Consider the following 27,929-nt stretch of genomic DNA (forward strand, 5'->3'; position numbering starts at 1 on the left):
CTTTATCAAAAGTTTTCTTGTCTAAGATGATACATGTTAATAGTTGGGGAAGAGACTGAATTGTCTGTGATTTTGTCTGTCTCTTGAGTATAGGGAAGAGAAGGGAAGGGCAGGATGGAGAGATTAGAAGATGTGGAGAGTAATGGGGAGAGAGGGGAAGAGGAGGTCAGGGAATATGGATGAGAGGGAGGGAAAAGGGGGAACGATAGAGAAGGGGTGATGAAGGAAAAGGTGAGGGGCATGACATATGTGATAAAGCAGAAAGTCCAGACTAACTACGGCTGACTGAGAACCATAAAAGGCCAGAACCATCTGTTTCTGCCTGGACATCCTCTGGGACACTCCCCTGTCCTCCACACACCAGGCCTGTGGTTTGTGGGGGAAATTCCCTCTATCATTTTCTAGTGTATCTGCAACACTATAAACCTCTGTTGGTGAGAGCAGGATGTGGAGCACCTAGAAGCAGGTGGACTCAGAGGCCTTGGGGGATAAGACAGTGCAAGTAAGGACTTCCCATGACCTCATGACCTCAAAAGAGAGCTCTGCAGTCAGCAAGCACATGATCTGCAAGAGAACACTGATACAATTGCAGCTTCAGCAGAATTTTGCAGTATCCACAGCCTGACTGAACCAGGGCATGAAGATAAATGTTCCTGTTCCTGTTCCAAGCTGATGGCTCATGAAATCAGACTTGAATTGTTACCTGGAAATAACATGGACCAATGACTGATGGTCAATCAGAGACTGCATTCAGATACAACAATGCTTTTATAAGGAATGCAATGTATGTGGTACATGGTAATGCAATGAGGGGGAATGGAGGAGAAGGGAATCAAAGTCCACATGTGTTACATACCATATAGCAGATACACAAGGTGAGAAAGCTAGCAATTTTCAAAGAACAAAGGCTATCAATCTATGTAATGAACAAAATAGTTGAGAAAATAGTCAGGTTAACTCATCTTGGTCAATGTCTCCTGTGGTGAGATATTCCCTAATGATTATAGTCACCAAGAGCTCATTGTCCTCTTCAGGGCCATCCGGTCCAGATGGTGTAGTGGCGCATTCAGCAAGAACTCAATAGGGCGTACCCAGGATCGTCAACTGTGTCAGATCCTAGGGCATCCACACCGCTGCTCCTCTGAGAACACACTCTGAGCAGTCCATGCCACTCAGCACAGGTGTCAGGGAGGAGGAAACACTGAGAAACCCAGGGAACTCCATATTTGTCCTCAGAACAAGATCAGAAGGCAAGTCTGTCCTGGCCCAGGTCCCAAGTCCTGCACATTTCATACTCTATACAAGGGCTACTGGCTCCCAGGTGATGAAACAATCTTCACACACTTTCCTCTAGAAAAACTTTTGGATCATCTATAGAGGATTATTCATAATAGGCAATACAAAGGAAACTATTATGTTCTGCTTTGAAAATTGGGGTGGTATAATTAGAATTATAGTGGTTGGAACGTGTTATGGTGGTAGATTGGTGTTGGAATATGGAATTTAATCAATTATTGTGAAAAACTGTATAAAAAAATAAAATTTCAAAAGTAAAATAGAAAAAAAAGAAACAATGGTGCATCAACATAACGGAAGACTCCATGGTTGTTAGGAAAAACAAAGTCATAAAACTTGCTGAGACATGGATAGACATGGAGAGTATCATGCTGAGTCAGTAAGTTGGTGGGACACAGACAAATATACAATGATGGCACTGGTTTGCAGATATAAAAGGCCTAGACAACAACACAGCATGTGAATAATACCCAAAGACATAGTAAAAAGAGCCAGGAGAAATGGCTGAAAAAAGCTTGCCACAAAAAGGGAGAGAATGCAGTTAGGACGAGAAGGAACCACTTGGAAAATGAGAATTGGAAATGATCACTCTGAACAAAAACTAAATGCTGAAAGGAGAGAAAGGGAAATGCAGAATACCTTTTCAGTAAGAGTATTGCAAACCACAGTGCCTAAATAAAATGAGACAGACAGATAGACAGAACAGAGAAAATGTATCTGCCGTAGAGCAGATTTGAAGGTAAGGTAGAGAAGGTGTGAAGGAGGGAAACTGGGGACATTGATGGTAGAAATGTGCACTGATCAAAAGTTGGATTTTGGAACATTGTATGACTGACACTCAATCATGAGTGATTTTGTAACTATATCTCATTGCATTTTATAAAGAAATTTGTTTCATCCTAGGCAGTGTTACAGCTGCATTTGAATACTTGTTCATCTATTGTGTGAGAATACCTTCATGCCTATCATGTTTATGAAAATTAGAAAGATTCAGCTCCAAATGTGAAAACTGTGCAAATTCAATGGCCTGTCCATGATAGAAATAATCCTAATTCTGGGGCCTGAGCAGTGGGTCCTCTCATCAACCTGCCAATTCAATTCAAGTGTCCTTATTCATATTTTCAATTTCCCTGAGAACTGAGCCTAAAAAGCCAGGATCCACAGAGAAAATGCTCACTCCTCCTCCACCCTGGATGCTCCCAAGAGATAGTGACCAGCCCCTGAGCCCTGTGATCTGAATCTTCCTGGACTTCCTGCTTGGACTTCCCAGTCTCTCGCAAGGCACTGTGTCCACCAGGGGGCGGTAGAGAATCATGGGCCCAATGGAGCTAGGATGTGTCAGGGTGACCGGGGCTCTAATTCAATACATTTGGAATTTCCAGGGAACTGGTGTTTAATAACTAGCCTCATACCTAAGAAAAAGGTATTTATTTTCCTATCACCTCACACTGATGAGCATATATTTTTATATTTCTTTCTTTCTTTCTTTTTCTTTCTTTCAGTCTTTCTTTCTCTCTTTCTTTCTCTCTCTCTTTTTTCTCTCTCTTTCTTTTTCTCTCTCTCTCTTTCTTTCTCTCTTACTTTCTTTTTCTCTTTCTCTTTCTTTCTTTCTTTCTTTCTTTCTTTCTTTCTTTCTTTCTTTCTTTCTTTCTTTCTTTCTTTCTTTCTTTCTTTCTCTCTTTGACTGACTCCTTTTGGTTTTTTTTTTTGAGTTAGAAAATATTTTTTTAAAATTTTTATTAAATCACCATGTGGAAAGTTACGAAGTTCTCAGGTTTATGTTTCAGTTATACAATATTCAAACACCCGTCCCTTCACCAGTGCCCATATTCCACCAGCAAAAACCCCAGTATACCCCCCTGCCCCCACCCCCCACCCCCTACTGTATAACTAATGAATTTCACTTCATTTTCTCTTTACCTTGATTACGTTCCATATTTTAACACAAAACTCACTATAGTTGTTGGGGTTTCCACCCAAGAGAGACAGCCCTACTACCAAGGAAGCATTTGATAATTAGTTTTCCGTTGCTGGGAATGAAGAGATATGTAGCCCCACTGCTCCAAGTACATAACTCTTTTTTTTTCTTTTTTCCTTTTCTTCTTTTTTTCCCCCTCATCCCCCTTCCTGCGCCTTGTAGTATGGTGTACGCCATGCCACATTTCTCCCTGAAAATGGGAAACAACCTGGAAAGAGGGATATTTTCTTTTCTCGGCCGGCATGGGGCTTTTGCTTAGTTCACAGTCCAGAGAGGTGGCTGCTACATTAATAACCTTCAATATTTCAACAAAAATTTACTGTTATTATTTGGAGTTTCCCCCCAAGTCAGATCTGTTAAAAAAGGAACCGTTTCACATTGCTGACAATTATAGATGTTAAGTTGCGAGGACGCGGTAGCGTCCAAGCAGTTTTGGATTTCTGTATAAAGTCCAGGGAAAATTCTGCCAGAAATTGCATAGCCCAGCTCACAGTCCCAGTGCATTGCTGTAAGAAGTCTCTGGAATCAAGGTCTTTAGGCGCAGAGGGACCGCTTCACTCTCAGCAGCTCCAAATTTATCTGGGCTGAGGGCGTGTCGGTTACACCCCCTTCCCATGAGTCCCTAGGAGCCCCAAGTGTAAAAATCGAATATCTCTGGGTTAGGATTCTTAGAAGATGGCGCCTGCCACGTGGGTGCCGCCGCCGCTGTTTTCCGTGCAGGAAGACAGGGTGGGGAGGAAAAATCCACCCCCAGGCAGCACAGAGTTGCAGCCCAGTTCGCAGTCCCAGTGCATTGCTATTAGAAGCTGCGCTGGATGCCTGAATGTGTTAGGTCTCTGGAATCAAAGTCTTTAGGCGCAGAGCTGACTGACTCCTTTTGAATCTGAACTTGTATGGCAAGTGGCAGGGCCTGTGGTGTAATTGAGTGGTGGTGGACGGGGGGTGCGCAGGGAACTGTGGAACTGTGATGCATTCTAAAGAGGCCCTGGGAGAACTGTGATGCTGATGAAACCATGTGGTGTCAGAGATTAGTCAGCCACTAGGAGGTGCTGTGGGGAATCCAGAGCTGTCCTAGGTGAAGATCAGTCCAAAAAAAACATAGTGCAGGGAATCTTAGCCAAATTGCTTTCAAGCAGGGAACCTAGAATAAATATGAAATCTGTGCGTGTGTGTGTGAGTGTGTGTGCACCACAACAGGCCATACTCAGGAATTCTGACATTGCACTCTTAGACAATATGTGGTGACAGGGATCAAACCTGGGCAGCCCTTGCACAGGGAAGCTCCCTCCCACTTGATTATCTTTCCAGGAACACGATCTGAAATATTTTTGGTCCCAAAAATATTTACTATCTAGTCTGTCTAACATTTTCATCTCCTTTGGTATCTGGTAACAAAAGGATCCTTTATCATTTACTAAAATCAAGTAAAAAAGGTGATTTTTTAAATTTTATGAATATCCCCCAAACAGAAGGAAACCAACTATACAAAACATTTTAATGAAATTCTGTAATTTAAGCCAAAATTTCAGAGCATATATAAAATTATTTATTCTGAAAATATACTGTTTTAATGCTGTAAACCACCACCTAAGTATACAAAATTCCCATAACGAATGGAGAAACAAAAACTGTCAGGAGATACGACTAAGCAGCAGATAGGGGCGGCACAGCCCACCCTCTGCCTTCCTGTGTCCCTTGGGTCTGGGCCCTTTTCTGCAGCCACAGACCCCAGGCAGCAGCCCTGAGCCTGGCTGATTTGCATAGCCAGCAGCTCTCTCCCTGAGGGGATAAGAGGGGACCAGGAGGAGTTCAGCCTCAGGTGCCAGGATCCCAGCCCCTCACCATGGCCTGGACCCCGCTCCTCCTGGGCCTCCTGGCTCACTGCACAGGTGATGTGTCCATGCTCACAAGAGTCTGAGACCCAGCGGACTTGGACCATCCTGGCCCTGAGTCTGAGCACAGCAGACTGACTTTCTTTTTTACCTGTCCTCTCCTTCTCTCTTGCAGGTTCTGTATCTTCCTATGAGCTGAATCAGCCACCTTCATTTTCTGTGAGACCAGGAGGGGAGGCCAAGATGACCTGTGCGGGAAACAACATTGGAGGAAAAACTGCTTACTGGTACCAGCAGAAGCCAGGCCAGGCCCCTGTGCTCGTCATATATAACAGCAACCGGCCCTCGGGGATCCCTGACCGCTTCTCTGGCTCCAACTCTGGCAACCTGGCCACCCTGACCATCAGGGGAGTCCAGGCTGAGGATGAGGCCGACTATTACTGTGCAGCAGCTGGTACCATTGACGGCACCTGGCAGTGAGCACAGTGGCACAGACACTGGGGAAGTGGGGCAAGAACCTCCTGCTCTGGCCTGGCTCTCACCCTCACTGCGCTCAGTAGCTGAGGCCTGGAGGTCAAATAAGTTCCCTGCTCTGAACCTGATCTTGAACATGAGCTGGTTCTCTCTGCCCCTGGATCTTCATTTATCCTTCAAAACACAAAACCCTCGATGACTAGAGCAATAATTCAATTTGTAAGGCCCTTGCCTTGCATGCACCAGGCCTAGTTTGATCCCCTGATTCCCATATGGTCCCCTGAGCCCTGCTATGAGTGATCCCTGAGTAAGGATCCCTGAGTAAGAAGAGGAGTAACTCCTGAGCATAGTCAAGTGGGGCCCAAAGCTAAAAACAAACAAAGAAACAAACAAAAAAACCTTTTTAAACCCTCGATGTCCTGAGTTCTTCAGTTTGATGTTTTGAGTTCTTCAACTTTGTCAACACCTGCTGGTCCAGAGTCCCTCCAGCTGCGTGTGGGGCAGATGCAGCAGCTTCCAATGTTGTGTCTTCACTTCCTCATCCCAGGGGTGTGAGGGGAATTCAGACACAAGTATGGTGTCTAACTCTGAGTGGCCCCTGGCTTATTGGGGCTTCTTCTAATCCCTTTAGTCTTGTTCTTTGATGAGACTGCAGGTCTCTCAGTGTTAGAGAAGAACTCCTTGGAAGGATACCGTCACCTGCTCACTTATTAGATCTGAGATTTATGACATCTGGATTTTTGCTGAGAATTTTTATCAGATGTTTCTAAGACTTCCATTTCACTCTCTTATGTATGTGTATTGGAACAAATGTCACAGTTACTTGATACCCACTCTTGAATGATTCTTCCTAGTCACTCAAACTTTCCCACTCCCTGCCTTTTTGTCCCCCTTCTTTTAGAAGGACAAAAGGGGGGAAAATCTTTTTCCTATATTAGACCAATTTACTGTATTTTATTTCTTGCCTTTTTCTGGAGAAGCCCATATTCTTCCTTGTTTTTAATCTTTTTCCCCTCCTCACTTGTGTGTATGGGTGTGTGTGTCTCTGTGTGCCTCTGTGTGTGTCTGTGTGTGTCTCTATGTGTGTGTTGTTTGGGAGCCACACTTAGTGGGTTCCAAGACTTGCTCATGGCTATGTATTCAGAAATTAATCCCGGCAGGCACAAGAGTCCATAAATGTTGTCAGGGATTGAATTCAGGTCACTTGCAGGCAAAACAAGCACCTTAGTACACCTTAGTGTGTACTACCTACTAGGCCACACTAAGTAAATGTCTTTAAATAGTAAATAGTAAAAATATTAAAATTATTTTGCTCACTCTTTCACCTGCTCCTGAAATTTTTTTCTTTGAGAAAAGATGAAGCTCCTGGGGCACTGTGCTGAGACTCAGACTTTTCTATTCCTGCAAATTTCAGTTCCTCACTCCAGCCTGAGGCTATGGCTCCCTGAGCATTCAGGTGACAGGGACCAGTTCCCAGGCTGTGCACAATGATGGCACTTAAGGCATAGCTTGAGGGTCACGTAGAAGGGTCCGTGGAATGTAAACGTCCATGCCACGCATTGTTAGGAGAAGCCTTGAACTGTCCTGACCTACAGAGGTATTTCCTGGTGTGACCAAGGAGGGTCAAGCAGAGGGGCAGAAACACTCTTTACTCCAGGCTACCTACCTTGCTCCCCACTCCACCCAGGGCACCTGCAATGATATTCAGTAAATACTTCAATCACTGCACAAAACCTCAACAGCATTCCCATTTTCACACTTTACAGAGGGGTAGCTGAGGCATTAGAGGTGAGTGCAGATACACAATCTGTACTCAAGCACCATCCAGAATAGCCAGAATCTAGAAATAACCCTGTGCCAAAGTCAGAAAAGTGGATAAAGACACTATTGTACAGCACAGATGTCACCAGCCCCCATGACAGACTATCTCATCTGGGAGATCGAGCAGACCTGATGAGTCCCACCACCCACTCCCAGAAAACTGATGGAAACAAAAATCTCCAGAAATCAATCACTGCTCTGCTCAAGGCCCGTCTCCACAGGATGCACGATCCTGATCCTTGAGGGAATCTGCTGAAAAACCAGGGATACAGGACTGTGACTGAAATCTCCATGCCCGCTAGCATACTGGTGACCTCCACCCCACCTCCCTGGGTTCCGGTAGCTGGCAGTCATGCCCACAACCTTCTTCTGGTTCCATTTAATCTCATTAATGGTCATGATTCAGAGACTCACAAATACACCTCAGAAGAGGAAGAGAGCAACATGCTGCAGAGATGCCACTGGACCCCAAAGTTACCATCCACTTAAAAATTGAGTTCTTGTTGTATCACCCTATTGAAAGTCTTAGAAGCTCTGCACATTTCATATTCTGTAAAATGTCTTACTGACTCCAGGGTGATATAAAAAATCTTCACACATTTTCCTCTAGAAAAATTCTTTGATCATTTTTATTTTTATTTATTTATTGTTTTATTTGCTTTTTGTGTCACACCTGTAGATGTACAGGGGTTGCTCCTGGCTCTTAGCTCAGGAATTACTACTGGCGGTGCTCAGGGGACCTTATAGGATGCTGGGAATTGAACCCGGGTCGGCCACGTGGACTCAAATGCCCTACCTGCTGTATATCATTCCAGCTCCTGGATCATCTTTAGAGGATTATTCATAATAGGCAATGCAAAGGAAATTATTGTGTTCTGCTCTGAGCTTCGGGGTGGTATCATTTGAAATATGGTGGTTGGACGGTGTTATGGTGGTAGATTGCTGTTGAATATAGAATATAACCAATTATTGTGAACAACTTCATAAAGATAAAATAAAATTTAAAAAAAAGATAAAATTTTAAAAGTCAAAAAATTAGAAAGTAACTATGATGAATCTACATGATGGAACACTCCATGGCTATTAGGGAAAACAAAGTCATAAAACTTGCTGAGACATGGATAGACATGGAGAGTATCATGCTGAGTTAATGAGTCAATGGGACACAGATAAACACACAATGATGGCAATCATTTGGGAATACAAAAAGCTGAGAACAACAACACAGTGTGTCCCAAAGACATAGTAACAGGAGCTAGGAGAAACAGCTCATGTAAAAAAGCATGCCACAAAAATAGAGGGGAGTGAAGTTAGGGCAGAGAATCCTTTGACAATGATAGTTGGAAATGAACACTCTGAACAAAAACTAAGTGCTGAAAGGAAGAAAGAGAAATGCACAATACCTTTAAGTAAGAGAATTGCAATCCACAGTGTCAAAAAAATGAGAGAGAGAGAGAGAGAGAGACAGACAGACAGACAGACAGACAGACAGACAGACAGACTGTGTCTGCCATAGAGCAGCTTTAGAGGTAAGGTGGAGGAGGCCTGCAGGGTAGAAACTGGGGACACTGGTGGTGGAAATGTGCACTGATGAAAGGTTGGGTGTTGGAACATTGTATGAAACTCAGTCATTTATGATTTTGTAACTCTATGTCTCATTGCATTTTATAAAGAAATGTTTCATGTGCCTTTTGGCCATTCGTATTTCTTCCTTGGTAAAGTTTCTGTTCATTTCTTCACCCCATTTTTTGATGGGGTTGGATGTTTTCTTTTTGTAGAGTTCAACCAGTGCTTTATATACCATTGATATCAACCCCTTATCTGATGGGTATTGTGTAAATATCCTTTCCCATTCTGTGGATAGTCTTTGTATTCTGGTCACTGTATATCTTGCGGTGCAGAAGCTTTTTAGTTTAATGTAGTCCCATTTGTTGATCTCTGTTTTTACTAGATTGCTTAGTTCCGTGTCACCTTTGAAGATACCTTTATCTTCAATATCGTGGAGGGTTTCGCCGAACTTGTCTTCAATGTACCTTATGGTTTGTGGTCTAATGTTGAGGTCTTTAATCCATTTTGATCTGACTTTTGTGCATGGTGTCAGGTCATCAGAGAGATGCAGATCAAAACAACCATGAGATACCACCTCACACCACAGAGACTGGCACACATCCAGAAGAACAAAAGCAACCGCTGTTGGAGAGGATGTGGGGAGAAAGGGACCCTTCTACACTGCTGGTGGGAATGCCGGCTAGTTCAGCCCTTTTGGAAAACAGTATGGACGATTCTCAGAAAACTAGAGGTTGAGCTCCCATTTGACCCAGCAATACCACTGCTGGGAATATATCCCAGAGAGGCAAAAAAGTACAATCGAAACAACATCTGCACATGTATGTTCATCGCAGCACTGTTTACAATAGCCAGAATCTGGAAAAAACCCGAATGCCCCAAAACGGATGACTGGTTGAGGAAACTTTGGTACATCTATACAATGGAATACTATGCAGCTGTTAGAAAAAAGGAAGTCAAGAATTTTGTAGTTAAGTGGATGGGCATGAAAAGTTTCATGCTGAGTGAAATGAGTCAGAAAGAGAGAGACAGACATAGAAAGACTGCACTCATCTATGGTATATAGAATATCAGAGTGGGAGACTAATACCCAAGAACTGTAGAAATAAGTACCAGGAGGTTGACCCCATGGCTTCGCGGCTGGCCTCACGTTCCAGGGAAAGGGCAACTCAGAGAAGCGATCACCAACTACATTGTAGTTGAAGGCCATGTGGGGGAAGGGAGTTGCGGGCTGAATGAGGGCTAGAGACTGAGCACAGCGGCCACTCAACACCTTTATTGCAAACCACAACAGCTAATTAGAGAGAGAGAACAGAAGGGAATGCCCTGCCACAGTGGCAGGGTGGGGTGGGGGGGAGATGGGATTGGGGAGGGTGGGAGGGACGCCGGGTTTACGGGTGGTAGAGAATGGGCACTGGTGAAGGGATGGGTTCCCGAACTTTGTATGAGGGAAGTATAAGCACAAAAGTGTATAAATCTGTAATTGTACCCTCACGGTGATTCTCTAATTAAAAATAAATAAATTATTAAAAAAAAAAGAAATGTTTCATCCTAGGCAGTGCTACAGCTGCATTTGAAAGACTGCTCATCTATTATGTGAGAATACCTTCATGCCTATCATATTTATGAAAATTAGAAAGGTTCAGCTTCAAATGTGAAAACTGTGCAAATTCAATGGCCTGCCCATGGAATAATCCTAATCCTAATCCTAATTGTGGCTCCTGAACAGTGGGTCCTCTCATCAAAGTGCGAATTCAATTCAAGTGTCCTTATGCATATTTTCAGTTTCCCTGCGATCTGAGCCAGTGAGGCCCAGGATCCACAGAGAAAATGCTCACTCCTCCTCCTCCCCGGATGATCCCAGGAGTTAGTGACCAGCCCCTGAGCCCTGTGATCTGAATCTCTCTGGACTTCCTGCTAGGACTTCCCATGTCTCTCCCAGGCACAGAATGACCACCAGGGGGCAGCAGAGAATCATGGGGTCCAATGGTGCTGGGGTGGGTCAGGGAGATATGGGTTCTAACCCCAAAAGATTCCGACTGTCAAGGGATCTGGTGTTTCGTAACCAGCCTCATACCTAAGGAAAAGATACTTCTGTTCCTATCACCTGACAATGAAGAGCATATTTTTTCATTTCCTTCCTTCCTTCCTTCCTTCCTTCCTTCCTTCCTTCCTTCCTTCCTTCCTTCTTTCTTTCTCTTCTTTCCTTCCTTCCTTCCTTCCTTTTTTCCTTCCTTCCTTCCTTCCTTCCTTCCTTCCTTCCTTCCTTCCTTCCTTCCTTCCTTCCTTCCTTCCTTCCTTCCTTCCTTCCTTCCTTCCTTCCTTCCTTCTTTCTTTCTTTCTTTCTTTCTTTCTTTCTTTCTTTCTTTCTTTCTTTCTTTCTTTCTTTCTTTCTTTTGAATCTGAACTTTGTTGTGTAGCAAGTGCCAGGGCCTGTGATGTAAATGGAGGAGGGGGGGTAGGAGGGGGTCGGGGTCGTGGGGAATTGGGGAAACTGTGATGAATTCTAAGGATGGCTGAGGAACTGTGATGCTGATGAAACCATGTGGTGTCAGAGATTAGTCAGCCACTAGGAGGTGCTGTGGGGAACCCAGAGCTGTCCTCAGTGATGCTCGGTCCAGGAACACATAGTGCTGGGAATTCAAGAATTGTTTGCAAGCAAAGTACCTAGGATATGAAACGTGTGTGTGTGTGTGTGTGTGTGTGTGTGTGTGTGTGTGATTGCGCGCGCACTCCCCACACCTGGCTATTCTCAGGAATTCTGACTTTGCATTCTTGAATTGTTCTTGATGTGGTCTGAAGACAATATGCGGTGACAGGGAAAAACCTGGGCAGGCTGTGCGCAAGGAAGCACCCTCCCAACTGTACTATCACTCCAGCCACAGGATCTGAAATCTTTCTGGTGCAGAGAATATTTACTATCTAGATGAGCAACAGGATGACAGTGACTGACAGTTTAACATTTTAATGTCCTTTCGTATCTGGAAACAAGAAGGATCCTCTATCCTTTATTGAATCAAGTAATAAAGGTGATTTTTTTGTATTGTATGATTCTCCCCAAAACTGAAGGAAACCAACTATAAAAATATCTTTAATGAGAAATTATTGCAATTTAAGCCAAGATTTCATATCACATGTCAAATGATTTATTCTGAAAACCCAAAATCACCTTCCAAGTAGACAAAATTCCATAACCTACCAAGAAACAAAAACTGTCAGCGAGATGCCACTAAGCAGCAGGTGTGGCATACAGGGCCCGTTCTCCCCCTTCCCGTGTTCTTTGGGTCTGGGCCCTTTTCTGCAGCCACAGACCCCAGGCAGCAGCCCTGAGCCTGGCTGATTTGCATAGCCAGCAGCTCTCTCCCTGAGGGGATAAGAGGGGACCAGGAGGAGTTCAGGCTCAGGTGCCAGGATCCCAGCCCCTCACCATGGCCTGGACCCCGCTCCTCCTGGGCCTCCTGGCTCACTGCACAGGTGATGTGTCCGGGCTCACAGCAGCCCCAGACCCAGTGCTCTGGGGCCATCCTGGTCATGAGTCTGAGCTCAGTAGGGCATCGTGTAGAATTCTGATCACCCTGATGATGGTTATGAAGATGTGTGTCTCAGCTGAACTGACTTTCTTTTTTACCTGACCTCTCCTTCTCTCTTGCAGGTTCTGTATCTTCCTATGAGGTGAGTCAGCCGCCCTCATTATCTGTGAGGCCGGGAGGGGAGGCCAAGATGACCTGTGCAGGAAACAGCATTGGAAACTATCGTGTTCAATGGTACCAGCAAAAGCCAGGCCATGCCCCTGTGCTGGTCATCTACAATGATAATAAACGGCCCTCGGGGATCCCTGACCGCTTCTCTGGCTCCAACTCTGGCAACCTGGCCACCCTGACCATCAGGGGAGTCCAGGCTGAGGATGAGGCCGACTATTACTGTGCAGTATATGCTTACATTGACAGAAGCTCTCAGTGAGCACAGTGGCACAAACACTGGGGAAGTGGGGCAAGAACCTCCTGCTCTGGCCTGGTGCTCACCCTCACTGTGCTCAGTAGCTGAGGCCTGATTCTCAGGCAATCCCACCACCCTGCTCTGATTGTGATCTCAAGTAAGAGCTGGTTCTCTATGTTCTTGATTCTTCACTTATCCTTCAAAAGCACAAAAGCCCTCAATGACTAGAGCAATAATTCAGTGGTAAGGCCCTTGCCTTGCATGCAGCACACCTAGTTTGATCCCCAGTTTCCCATATGGTCTCCTGAGCCCAGCCATGCCCTGAGTGTAGAATAGGAGTAAGTTCTGAGCATAGTCAAGTGGGGCCCAAAGTTAAAAAAAAAAAAAAACTCTTTGAACCCTCGATGTCCTGAGTTCTTCAATTCGATGTTTTGAGTTTTTCAACTTCTGTCAACACCTGCTGGTCCAGAGTCCCCCAGCTGCATGTGGGGCAGCTGCAGCCCCTTCTGATGTAGTGTCTTCACTTCCTCATCCCAGGGCTGTGAGGGGAATCCAGACACCAGCAGGACAGTCTCTGAGTGGCCCTGACTCATGCTGGCCTTTGTTATCCCTTTACTTCTATCCCTTGATGAGACTGCAGGTCTTTCAGAGTTAGAGGAGGGCTCCTTGGAAGGAGAAGCACTGGATACCATCACCTGCTCGCTTATTAGAACTGAGATATATGACACCTGGATTTTTGTATGTTGCTGAGAATTTTTATCAGAGTTTGTAAAACTCATGTCACTCCCTAATGTATATTGACTAGAAACAAATGTCACCATGACTTGATACCCACTCTTGAATGATTCTTCTTCATCATTTACTGCCCCTTCCCTGCTTTTATTCACTCTTGTTTTTGAAGGACAAAAGGGGAAAAATCTTTTCCCCATATCAGACCAATTTACTGCATTTGGTCTTCTCATCCATTGTCTTTATTTTCTTGTTTTGGGTTCAACACGCAGCAATATTCAGGGGCTACTCCTGGTTCTGTGCTCAGGAATTAATCCTGGTAATGCTCAGGGGACTCTTTTGGATGACAGGGAACAAATCTAGGTTGGCCATAATCAAGGCAAGCACACTACCCATTATACTATCCAGCCCCTACTCATACATTTTTACACGGAAGCTCTCTCAGTCTTTGTTGCCCATTAACTTTTCTGCCATACATCTGTCCAAAAAATATGAATAAAAGGTAAAAATAGTTTTAGGGACTGGAGAGGTAGTACAGGGGTTAAGGTTGTTGACTCCCACCGGATAATTCAGATTCGGATGCCCAGCACTACATCAGGCCCCCTGAACTCCGCCAAGTATGACTCCTGACTCAGAGCCAGAAATAATTCCTGAGAACCAGGGGATATGGTTCCAAAACAAAACCAAAAATTGAATTGTTTTATTTTCTTTTAATAAAAGTTAATAATTTTTTAATAAGTGTTAAGTTATTCTCTTCAGTATTGACTCTCATTGTTAATAGTAGAGGCAAAACTGGATCAAAACAACATAAATGTAGTAGAAATTTCATGAGTAATCATCAATTCATAAATCCGTCATCATTGTTATTTTCTTCTACAATGCAACAGAATGCCTCTTCAGTTAACTTCTTATTTTCACTCATATGAATCTCAGGGAAACATTCATTATTTGAAAAAAATTATTTATTTTTTAATTAGTGAGTTACCATATGGGTACAGTTACAGATTTATACATTTTTGTGCTTATGTTTCCCTCATACAATGTTCTAGGGCCCATCCCTCCACCAGTGTTTGTTCTCCACTACCAATGGACCCAGTATCCCTCTCACCCCCCAATCCCATCCCCCCACCCCACCCCACCTCTGTGGCAGGGTATTTTATTTTGTTCTCTCTCTCTCCTTTTGGGTGTTGTGGTTTGCAATAGGGGTATTGAGTGGCCATCGTGTTTAGTCTTTAGTCTACTTAGCACGTCTCAGGGAAACATTCTTTAGTCTCGTAAAGGTGAATTCAGTTTATGTTATCTGTTTATGTTAATCTCATCTCCTTCCTAATAATTATGCAAAAAGTATTACCTGTCAATGATCAAAGTGAATTTTAATGGACTCATAATAGTTCTAATTCATATCTTTTTAATTTTGTTTTATTAATTTTTGTTTATTTACTTTAATTTTTAATTCCAAAAACAATTGAAAATCACATGACTTGGAGAGAAATTTGTGTAAGTGACAGTCTGACACCCTGCCAGACCCTTCTGGGAAGAAGAGCCAACTGCCCTATCTGCTGGAGAGAGAGTTGCTGGACCTTGTGAGTTTCCAGGAGATAAAAACGCTGTGTCTGAACAGGGACGAGAGCGTTCGGTGGCTAAGAACAGTTTCCCCAGGCCAGAAATCGGGCAACGGTGAATGAAGGACCAGGGGAACCGAGAAACAGGAGCCGGGCCCCAGGTTGGTCAGTTCTCCCAAATAATCCGATCTATCCCCTGAAGACACACTGAATGAGAAGCAGCTCTGTTTAGGTAATTGCAATCCATTCTCTTTTAAGGCACCGGCTCCTCATGCTGTGTGCGCTAGGATCTTCTAACCAGAGAAGCAGTAAATGTCCATGAAGAGCAAACAATCTTTATCCCAAATGACCAGAGAAGGTTCAAGAAGGTGCTGTAGATCCCAACAGTCAGTGGATCAAGCAGTGCTCTGGAGAGGATTCATCATGACCCACCCCACCGCTCCCCCTGCTCCTTCCCCTTGCTGTCTGCACAGGTGCCACCTCAAAGACTCAGCTCCACAGGCCTGCCCCAAACCCTGAGCTTCATAATAACACAGACTCTTTGTGGGACCTTCTGGGGTTTGGCCCTTCTTGTTCAACTCTGTCTCCTCTCCTTTCTCTCAATGTCTCCTTTGAGCTGATCCAGTCATTTTCCACATCAGTGGACGTGGTACTGACAGTCAAGGTCACCTGCTCCTGATACAACCCGAGATGAGATACGCTATTCACTGGTACCAGCAGAAGCTTGGCCAGGTCCCTGGGCTGGTCACTTCTGGTGATGAAAACCAGCCTTCCAGGATCCCTGACCACTTCTCTGGCTCCAACAGAGGAACTAGGCCACCCCATCAGAGGTGACCTGGCCGAGCAAGAAGCTGATTCTCACACTGTAATGGGTGGAATACTCGAGTGGCAAAACCCACAGTGACATGGGCAGATGGGAAGTGACACACAAATCCCTGTCCCACCTGAATCATTCTCTCCTTCAACCCCATGAGTTTGTAGTCAGAACAGCAAACAGATCCAACCCAGAGAGATCTGAGGTCCCCGGTCCCCATCTCAAACCATGGAACAGGCTCTCTACAGGCATCATGAAGGGTGAACTTGGGGTTGTAGGATGAAGCTGTCATGGCGTTCACTGGAAGGGGTTGTTAGACAAAAGTGACTGGACTCCAGGATTTTTGTGTCACTGTCATCACGTTGTTCATCAATTTACTCGGGCAGGCGCCAGTAACGTCTCCATTTGTCCAAGTCCTGCAATTTTAGCAGCCTCCCCTTACTCTTCTTTCCCAATGCTACCGTATTGGAGGCTCTGTCAGGGTCAGGGTCTTTGCAGGACCCGCCATTCCGGAGTCACTGCATCCAACTTAGAGCATGTCCTTTTCCTGAGGGGTTTGCCTTTCTCTGGAGAAGCCCATATTCTTCCTTGTTTTTAATCTCTTTCCCCTCCTCATTTCTGTGTCTGTGTGTGTAATAGTGTTTGTGTGTGGGGGTGTTGTGTGTGTGTGTTGTGTGGGAGTCACAGACAGCCTTGCTCAGGCCTTGGTCCCGGCTCTGCACACAGGGATCAATGCCGGTAGTTCCCAGGGGACCATATACAGTGCTAAGGATTGAATTCAGGTCAGTTTCATGCAAGGCAAGCACCGTAGCCTCTGTACTACCTTGAGTGTGACTGAACTCTCCAGGCTTGTCTGCAGCCCCCCATCTCCCTGGGCTTTGATAGCTGGCAGTCACACCTACAAAGTGCCTCTGGCTCCATTTAAACTCATTCACAGCCATGATCCAGAGACTCACAGATAAACCTCAGAAGAGGAAGACAGCAACAGGCCAGAGAGATGCGTCTGGACCCCAAAGTCACCATTCAGTTATAAATATATTTCTTGCTGTATCACTGTACTGAAAATCTTAGAAATTTTGCACATCTCAGACAACATACAAGGGCTTAATGGCTCCACAGAGATAAAACAATCTTCACACTCTTTCCTCTAAGGAAAATTTTGGATCATCTTTAGAGGATTATACATAATAGGCAATACAAAGGAAATTATTATGTTCCACTTTGGGGATCTAGGTGGAATAATTTGAAATATTGTGGTGGAAGGTGTAATGTTGGTGGAATTGGTTTTGGAATATTGAATGTAATCAATTATTGTGAACAACTTTATAAAAATAAAATAAAATTCAAAAAATAAAACAAAAACTTTAAAAGAAACTATGGTGCATCTATACAATGGAATACTACATGGCTGTTAGAGAGAATGAAGTTATAAAATTTGCTTTTACATGGATAGATAGGGAGGGTATCATGCTGAGATCATGAGTCAATGGAAAGGAAATGATCATACTCATTTGGGGATATAAAAACCAATAACTACAGCATTGTGTGTGAATAATACCCAAAGACATAGAACCAAGGGCCAGGAGGAATGACTCATGGGAGGAAGCGGCCAAAAAAAGAGAAAGGCGTGAAGTTAGGATAGAGAAGGGACCACTTAGATAACCATAGTTGGAAATGATCACTCTGAACAAAAACTGATGCTAAAAGGAGATAAAGTGATATGCATGAGACCCTTTCAGTAACAGTATAGAAGCAAAGTGCAGCCACTGTCAGCATGAATGTTCATTCTAACAACTAAAATGAAAGTGCTGTCAGTTTAGTTGTTAGTAGACATTTTGCTATTTTGTATGATTATGCAACAGATAGCTGAACTGAGCATGAACCTGAGACCACATATGAGAAAGGGAACAGAAAGAACAAAATTTTCCAGTACTTGCAGATAATGTCAGCCACTCAGTAAAAGAAGGAATCCAGCAGTCAGCCAGCCATGAAAGAATAGAACAAAGAGGCACCCACAGGAGGCACTAAGCAATCAGCTTGCAGGTCAGTTGGAGAGAAAGAATAATGTGGTTTTAGGTTACTTAAACTCTCCCCCATAGTTGGTGGGGGTCATACCCCAACATTTCTTTATGGGGTGTAGCCCTGGCCTGTCAGTCTGTAACAACTTTTTCTCTTTCTCTCTCTTTCTTCCTCTCCTCTGTCTATCTCTCTCTGTCTCTTTGTCTCTCTGTCTCTGTCTCTGTCTCTCTCTCTCTCTCTGTTTCTCTGTCTCTCTCTCACACACACACACAACACACACACCTCTTTAATGAAATGTTTGAACTCTTCATAGTGCCTTGAGTTCGAATAGTGGACCCTAACAACAGTATTGCAAAACACAGCTCCTGAAAAAAAATGAGAGACAGAGAGGCAGAGACAGAGACGAAGAGGAAATATGTCTGCCATGGAACAAGCTTTGGAGGCAAGGTGGAGGAGGTGTGCAGGGGGGAAACAGGAATATAGGAGATGGGAAATGTGCACTGGGGAAAGGATGGGTGCTGAAACATAGCATGGCTGAAACTCAGTCAAGAATGGCTTTGTAACTACATGTTTCACTGGGTTTTATAAAGGAATTTGTTTCATCCTCAGCAATGCTACAGTTGCATTTGCATGATTTTTCATTTACTATGTGGAAATACTTTCATGCCTATCATTTTTATGAAAATTAGAAAGATTCAGTTTCAAATATGATAACTGTCAAAATTCAATGACCTAACCATGATAGAAATAATCCTAATTCTCTGCCCTGAGCAGTGCGTCATCTCATCAATCTGTCAAGTCAATTCAAATGTCCTTATCCATATTTTCAATTTCCCTACAAACTGAGCTATGAATCCCAGGATCCACAGAGAAAATGCTCACTCTTTCCTCCTCTAAAGTTTCTCCCAGTAGATAGTGTATGCTGTCTATGATAGGTAGATATCTATGATAACATAGTAGATGCTCCCAGAAGATCACAGCCCCTGAGCCCTGTGATCTGAATCTTTCCTGACTTCCTCCTAAAACTTTCCAGTCTGTTGTTCCATATGAATTTTAGGATTGCTTGATCCATTTCTTTGAAGAATGTCATGGGTATCCTTATAGGGATCGCGTTGAATCTGTATAATGCTTTGGGGAGTATTGCCATTTTGACAACATTGGTTCTCCCTATCCACGAGCAGGGTATATGTTTCCATTTCCTCATGTCCTCTTTGATTTCATGGAGTAGTGTTTTGTAGTTTTCCTTGTAGAGGTCTTTTACTTCCTGGTTAAGCTGATTCCGAGGTATTTGATTTTCTGGGGCACGATTTTGAATGGGATTGCTTTTTTCATGTTCCTTTCCTCTGCCTCATTGTTTGCATATATGAAGGTCATGGATTTTTGGGTATTGATATTGTAGCCTGCAACTTTACTGCATTAATCTATTGTTTCTAAGAGTTTTTTAGTAGAGGCTTTACGCTTCTCTAGATATAGTATCATATCGTCTGCAAATAGTGAGAGTTTGATTTCTTCCTTTCCTATCTGGATGCCCTTAATCTCTTTTTCTTGTCTAATAGCTATCGCAAGTACTTCCAGTACTATATTGAAGAGGAGTGGTGAGAGTGGGCATCCTTATCTTGTGCCTGATCTCAGAGGAAAGACCCTTAGTTTTTCCCCATTGAGGATAATGCTTGCCGTAGGCTTGTGATAGATGGCTTCGACTATCTTGAGGAAAGTTCCTCCAAACCCCATTTTGGTGAGGGTTTTCATCATGAAAGGATGTTGGATCTTGTCAAATGCTTTCTCTGCATCTATTGATATGATCATATGGTTTTTATCTTTACTTTTGTTGATATGCTGGATTATGTTGATTGATTTCTGAATGATAAACCATCCTTGCACCCCCGGGATGAATCCCACTTGGTCGTGATGTATGATCTTTTTGATGAGTTGTTGGATCCTATTTGCTAGTATTTTGTTGAGGATCTTCGCATCGGTGTTCATCAGGGATATTGGTCTGTAATTTTCTTTCTTAGTGGTGTCTTTGTTTGCTTTTGGTATTAGGGAGATATGTGCTTCATAGAAACTGTTTGGGAGAGTTTCTGTTTTTTCAATTTCCTGGAAAAGTTTGAGGAAAACAGGCAACAGGTCTTCTTTAAATGTTTGGAAGAATTCGCCAGTGAAACCATCTGGGCCTGGGCTTTTGTTTTTGGGGAGGTTTTTGATTACAGTTTCAATTTCCTTAATATTGATGGGTCTATTCAGGTATTCCAAGTCTTCTTTGTTCAGTCTTGGGAGATTGTAGGAATCGAGGAATCCATCCATTTCTTTTAGGTTCTCCTGTTTTGTGGCATATAGACTTTTGAAGGATAGCTAAAACAATTCTTGGGAAAAAGACGATGGGAGGCATCATCCTCCCCAACCTCAAACTTTACTACAAAGCAGTAACAATTAAAACAGCATGGTACTGGAACAAAGGCAGAGCCGTAGACCAATGGAACAGGGTGGAATATCCCTACACACAACTCCAAATGTATGATCATCTAATCTTTGATAAGGGAGCAAGAGATGTGAAGTTGAGCAAGGAAAGTCTCTTTAACAAATGGTGCTGGCACAACTGGACAACCATATGCAAAAAAATGGGCTTAGACCTTGATCTGACACCATGCACAAAAGTCAGATCAAAATGGATTAAAGACCTCAACATTAGACCACAAACCACAAGGTACATTGAAGACAAGGTCAGCAAAACCCTCCACGATATTGAAGATAAAGGTATCTTCAAAGGTGACACAGAACTAAACAATCTAGTAAAAACAGAGATCAACAAATGGGACTACATTAAACTAAAAAGCTTCTGCACCGCAAAAGATACAGTGACCAGAATACAAAGACTATCCACAGAATGGGAAAGGATATTTACACAATACCCATCAGATAAGGGGTTGATATCAATGGTATATAAAGCACTGGTTGAACTCTACAAGAAGAAAACATCCAACCCCATCAAAAAATGGGGTGAAGAAATGAACAGAAAATTTCCCAAGGAAGAGATACGAGTGGCCAAAAGGCACATGAAAAAGTGCTGTACATCACTAATCATCAGAGAGATGCAGATCAAAACAACTTTGAGATACCACCTCACACCACAGAGACTAGCACACATCCAAAAGAACAAAAGCAACCGCTGTTGGAGAGGATGTGGGGAGAAAGGGACCCTTCTACACTGCTGGTGGGAATGCCGACTGGTTCAGCCCTTTTGGAAAACAATATGGACGATTCTCAAAAAATTAGATATTGAGCTCCCATTTGACCCAGCAATACCACTGCTGGGAATATATCCCAGAGAGGCAAAAAAGTATAATCAAAATGACATCTGCACATATATGTTCATCGCAGCACTGTTTACAATAGCCAGAATCTGGAAAAAACCCGAATGCCCCAAAACGGATGACTGGTTGAGGAAACTTTGGGACATATATACAATGGAATACTATGCAGCTGTTAGAAAAAAGGAGGTCATGAATTTTGTATTTAAGTGGATCGGCATGAAAAGTTTCATGCTGAGTGAAATGAGTCAGAAAGAGAGAGACAGACATAGAAAGATTGCACTCATCTATGGTATATAGAATAACAGAGTGGGAGACTAACACCCAAGAATTGTAGAAATAAGTACCAGGGTTGACTCCATGGCTTGGAGGCTGGCCTCACATTCTGGGGAAAGGGCAACTCAGAGAAGGGATCACCAACTATAATGTAGTCGAAGGCCATGTGGGGGAAGGGAGTTGCGGGCTGAATGGGGGCTAGAGACTGAGCACAGTGGCCACTCAACACCTTTATTGCAAACCACAACAGCTAATTAGAGGGAGAGAACAGAAGGGAATGCCCTGCCACAGTGGCAGGGTGGGGTGGGGGGGAGATGGGATTGGGGAGGGTGGGAGGGATGCTGGGTTTACTGGTGGTGGAGAATGGGCACTGGTGAAGGGATGGGTTCCCGAACTTTTTATGAGGGAAGCATAAGCACAAAAGTGTATAAATCTGTAACTGTACCCTCACAGTGATTCACTAATTAAAAATAAATAAATTAAAAAAAAAAAAACTTTTCAGTCTGGCCACCGAACAGAATGACCACCAGGGGGCAGCAGAGAATCATGGGGTCCAATGGAGCTGGGAAGGATCTGGGCGACAGGGGATCTAACTCCAGTAGATTGGGAATGTCCAGGGTGCTGGTGTTTAGTAACCAACCTCAGACCTAAGGAAAAGGTAATTATTTTCCTATCACCTGACACTGATGAACATATTTTTACACTTTCCTTCTTTCTTTCTTTCTTTCTTTCTTTCTTTCTTTCTTTCTTTCTTTCTTTCTTTCTTTCTTTCTTTTTCGTTCTTTCTTTTTTTTAGTTTTTCTTTCTTTTGTTCTTTCTTTTTTCTTTCCTTCCACTTTTGCCAAATTCTCTGAAAATTGCCAATTTCTCTGAAAAAAAGATATAGACTCTTTAGGCCTCCCCACAAATCAAGTCTGGTCATTGGGGTCACCGTCAACAGTTTTCATTGACTCCTTTAGAATCTTAACTTTGTTCTGTGGCAAGTGGCAGGGCTGCAGGGTAAGGGGGGTGAGGGGTGTGAGGAGCTGGGAAACTGATGCATCCTAAGGAGGCCTTGAGAAACTGCGATGCTGATGAAACCATGTAGTGTCAGAGATTAGTCAGCCACTAGGAGGTGCTGTGGGGAAACCAGAGCTGTCCTCAGTGATGCTTGGTCCAGGAACACTTAGTGTTGGGAATCTAAGCAGAATTGTTTTCAAGCAGGACACCTAGGATATGAAATCTGTGTGATGTGTGTGTGTGCATTTGTGTGTGTACATGTGTGTGTGTATTTGTGTGTGTGTGTGTGTGTATGCGAGTGTCATACCTGTCTATGCTCAGGTATTCTTACTTTGAACTCTTGAATTGTTCCTGATGGTGTCTGGGGACAATCTGTGGTGACAGGGATCAAACCTGGCCAGGACATGCACAGAGATGCACCCTCCCTGCTGCATTATCTCTCTAGCCACAAGATCTGAAATATTTTGGGTCCAAGGAATATTTGCTATCTAGTCTGTTGAAAATTTTCTTCTCCATTGGTATCTGGTAACAAGAAGATACCTTTACCTGAATCAAGTAAAATAGGTGATTTTCATTATTTTATAAATTTTTCAAAAACTGAAGGAAATCACCTATAAAAATGTTAATAAAATCCTTGTCATTTAAGCCAATATTTCATACCATATATCAATTTATTTATTCTGAAAACATACTGTGTTATTGTCCTAAGCCACCACCTAAGTAGACAAAATTCCCATAACCTACTGAGAAACAAAAATTGTCAGGGAGATGCCACTAAGCAGCAAGTGGGAACTACAGAGCCAGCCCCGCCCTCCCTCTTTGGGTCTGGGCCCTTTTCTGCAGCCACAGACCCCAGGCAGCAGCCCTGAGCCTGGCTGATTTGCATAGCCAGCAGCTCTCTCCCTGAGGGGATAAGAGGGGACCAGGAGGAGTTCAGCCTCAGGTGCCAGGATCCCAGCCCCTCACCATGGCCTGGACCCCGCTCCTCCTGGGCCTCCTGGCTCACTGCACAGGTGATGTGTCCGGGATCACAGCAGCCCCAGGCCCATACTCTGGGACATCCTTGTCCTCAGCAGAGCACTGGTATCATACCCATGATCCTGATGGAGGTTGGAGTTTTGGCTGGTGGGGTCCCACAGAATTACTTCAGGTTATGAAGATGGGGGTCTGGGCAGAACTGAGTTTCCTCCTTGCCTGACCCCTCCTTCTCTCTTGCAGGTTCTGTATCTTCCTATGAGCTGAATCAGCCGCCTTCACTGTCAGTGAGCCCGGGAGGGGAGGCCAAGATGACCTGTGCAGGAAACAATATTGGAAGCAAATATGTTTCCTGGTACCAGCAGAAGCCAGACCAGGCCCCTCTGCTGGTCATATATGAGAGTACTCGACGGCCTTCGGGGATCCCTGACCGCTTCTCTGGCTCCAAGTCTGGGGACACGGCCACCCTGACCATCAGGGGTGTGCGCACTGAGGACGAGGCCGACTATTACTGTCAGGTGTGGGATAGTAACAGTGTTCACAGTGACACGGACAGATGGGGAAGTGAGACACAAACCTCTGCCGGTCTGTGTCACACTCTCCTCAGGTCAAGAGCCCTGGAGACCCATCAATGAGCTGCTCTGGTCCTGAACCGAGATGGGAGATTCAAGGGTCCTCTTTCCTTCCAGCCCTGCAGGTAGGCTCCACACAGGAGGCACCAGGGATAAATTTTTGGGTATAGAACAGGGTAGATTAATTACAACTGTGTACAACTGTATAAGAGGGCAGCATTGGCGGACCATCATGGATGTCACCTGTTGCTGTGATTGGTGTTGAAACCTAGTAGGGAATAGACATATAGTAGGGCCAGTGAGATGTGAGTGTCCATTTTATCGCATTTATTTTATCTCCATTGCTGTTGCGCCTGGTTCTACCCTTGTACCCGCTAACACTGGAGGTGACTGGTTTAGCTCAAAGGAGGTCACAGAGCCTGTGAGACAGAGTCAAGGGGAGAAAGGATTGTGGGTGGTTTTGAATGCTATGAGATCTGTTACAATGAAATGACACAAAAGTAGGGGAAGCATCCTGTGATTCACAAGAGAATCCACAGTTCCTCAGATCAGCTCACAGAGCTTGATTAATCCATCTCTCCTCTAGAGACCCCATGAAAAAGGGTGTCACAAAAGATTGATTTACAATTAATGGGAAAGGGCTTTTCAAGATCGGAGTACACCAAGATAGCCAATCTCAACCACAGACAATGAGCAAAGGAATGGAGATATACTAGAGTGGGTAGGGGTTTTGCCTTGCAGCAGACAACCTGGATTCGTACCCAGGCTTTAAGAGACAACCAGGAGTAATTCCTGAGCACAGAGCCAGGAATTGCAAATGAGGCCCCAATACAAACAAAAACTAAACAAAACAAACTATGACTAAAGACAATTAAGTTGTGAAGAAATCTACTGCACAACTCTGAGATGTCTGAATGAATTTATCAAAGGAGCAGATCCAAGTGCAAACTGAGCTTTGGTGCCTAACGTCATGGGTCCCAGCTGCCCTCATTGGGATAAAGGGAGCTTTAGTCTTGGTTTCCAGATACAAAGAAAGTCTAAACTCTTCTAAGTCTTACGAGCTTCTGGGAATCTCAGCACTGAAAGAACACGGCTGTTGGATATCATTGGTTTGTCCTGCTCCCCTTGCCACAGGGAGCTTAGGTTTATCAGTCACACCCATCAAAGTGCTCCCGAGTCACTCCCATTCCTTTGTTTATCTGTAACCACTTCTACCAGTTTATCTGCTCTTCCTCTAATCAAACTGTTAATTTATAAGGTCAGGCCTTGCTAAGACAGTGAACTTGTATTGTAAGTTAATATTGCCTTTCTCCTCTCATGTCTTTTGAATAGTTTACCTTAAAACAATATCCTTTTTGTATGGACAAAGAAAGACATTTATTAATATGCTTTGGTAACATGGGATTTAATTGGCTTCAAATATTATTCATTCCCGGGCATCTGCTTTCTTGACTTAAGCCTCAGCTGGCCTCACTTCCTAGCACCCTCAAAAGCAGGGTCCCAACAAGGGACGGGATGGACCCAGGGCAAGCGGGGAGTTATGTGCTACTCTGGCATCGAGATGGGCCTGGCCAAAGCGCCTAATGCTTAACTATATGTTAAGAGCTTGGTCATGGGCTTGTCATGTCATGATCCAAAAGCAATGACAAGACTGGGCCCTGCTAGGGTTAGGAAAGACTAACCTGGCCTGAGCGCTGTAGTCTGAGATTGAGGTGATCCCCGGAGAGCAATTCTATAAGCTTAATGCATCTCTTGCTATGTCCATACAAAATGATTTATAATATGAATACTTATATGCTAGTTGGACAAAGAGAGGAGAAACACACCCATGGGATACCGCTCTTGGGCAGATGTCCCAATGAGAGAGATTCTGTCCTAGTGAAAGCATCCCCTAAGGGATAGAACTTTACTCCCTATTGATTGTAACCACACCTTTGCATAAGCCCCAGCCCGCGCATCTGGAGCCGGAGCTGAATGTGGGGGATTTAAGGTAGCTGTATGAGGGGGCTTGGGGCGAGTTCAAGGGAAAGCAGAGAAGGAGAATGAAGTAGCATGGGGGAGGAAGAAGCAGGAGGATAATCAGAGGAGAATGGAGAAAGAAGTTTGGAATAAACTGCAGTGAGACCAACCATCTTGGCTCTGTCCCTTCCCTCGCCCGCACTCTTCTTTTTATTTTTGTGTTTTTTACACACACGGCTCTTTTCACTCTCCTCACAAACCTCTGGCACAAAATGGCATGTTAGTGCTGAATACAATTCTCAGTCTTACACCTGTCCCTTCCTCCCTTTATGCCTTATGTGACTTTTCTAAACAGATATGGTGGGTCAGGGGGAAGTGGCTGACACCCCTTGAAAGAGTGAGGCCCTTTCTTGAACCCTCTTGGAATTTCCTGCAGGAGAAAAGTTCCTCATCTGACTTCTTTCAGAGTGGGTCAGCCGACTTCCATCCTGGAATTTAGAGGACAGAAGCCTGGTGTTTCCCAGACGAGAATCAGAGGGACAGACCCTGCAGGCAAAAGGTATCCAAGGTTTGATCCTTAGTACTTCCTGAGGCTGCAGAGGCCTCACGCTGAAGGTCAGACTCACTTGGGACACTGATAGAAGCCGGGCACAGTGTGTGACTTCCCTGTGAAAGACAAGGACCTCGCACTTGTGTGATCAGCAACACTGGTTCCTGCCTCTCAGGTGTGTTCAGGGATGACTAGACCACTGCTCTTTAACCTCTTCATTCCTCTTTCAGGTCAACTCTGATATGATTCAAAAAGTCTCTGGATAGCTAGAAAGGAAGTGACAGAGGAGGAGGAAGACTGGTTTCAGGTCGCATTTCCTGTACTTCTTTTGTCTGTATTTCACAGACTCCAGCCAGCTGTCTCACCAAACACCTTGGTACACTGCACAGGTGAGGACTCCCGGGACAGAACACAGCCCAGCATGATGAGGGAAGCCCTACAAGATGATTCTGATGGCAGACATCAATGAGAATATTGATATTCTGAGTGAGAAGCAGCTCAGAATGCAATGAATGCAATCCATTCTCTTTTCAGGCAGCCGCTCCTCATGCTGTGTGCACTTGGACCTTCTAACCAGAGGAGCAATAAATTTCTATGAAGAGCAAACAATCTTTATCCCAAATGACCAGAGAGGATAGAAGAAGATGCTGCAGATCCCAACAGTCAGTGGATCAAGCAGCGCTCTGGAGAGGATCCGTTATGGCCCGCCCACCCCTACCCCTGCTCCTTCCCCTTGCTGTATGCACAGGTGCCACTTCAAGGACTCAGCCCCACAGACCTGCCCCAAACCCTGAGCTTCACACTGACACAGACTCTCTGTGGGACCTTCTGGGGTCAGGCCCTTCTTGTTCAACTCTGTCTCCTCTCCTTTCTCTCAATGTTTCCTTTGAGCTGATCCAGTCATTTTCCACATCAGTGGACCTGGTACTGACAGTCAAGGTCACCTGCTCCTGAGACAACCCGAGATGAGATACGCTATTCACTGTTACCAGCAGAAGCTTGGCCAGGACCCTTTGCTGGTCACCTCTGGTGATGAAAACCAGCCCTCAAGATCCCTGACCACTTCTCTGGCTCCAACAGAGGAACTAGGCCACCCCATCAGAGGTGACCTGGCTGAGCAAGAAACTGACTCTCACACTGTAATGGGGGATTACTCGAGTGGCAAAGCCCACAGTGACATTGGCAGATGGGAAGTGACACACAAATCCCTGTCCCACCAGAATCATTCTCTCCTTCAACCCCATGAGTTTGTAGTCAGAACAG

At 44.3% G+C, this 27,929-nt stretch overlaps 1 protein-coding gene across 1 annotated transcript in view; it reads left to right on the forward strand.

Moving 5' to 3' along the window:
• The first annotated feature begins 5,117 nt into the window (after nt 1-5,117).
• LOC101556212 (immunoglobulin lambda-1 light chain-like) overlaps nt 5,118-27,929 on the forward strand; it is a 126,037-nt gene continuing 103,225 nt past the window's right edge. Inside the window, exons 1-2 of the mRNA XM_055147328.1 lie at nt 5,118-5,163; nt 5,282-5,585. Coding sequence (XP_055003303.1) covers nt 5,118-5,163; nt 5,282-5,585 — 350 coding nt within the window. The remainder of the gene's footprint in view (nt 5,164-5,281; nt 5,586-27,929) is intronic.

This window comes from Sorex araneus, chromosome 9 (genome assembly GCF_027595985.1).
Source record: "Sorex araneus isolate mSorAra2 chromosome 9, mSorAra2.pri, whole genome shotgun sequence".
Taxonomy (NCBI): domain Eukaryota; kingdom Metazoa; phylum Chordata; class Mammalia; order Eulipotyphla; family Soricidae; genus Sorex; species Sorex araneus.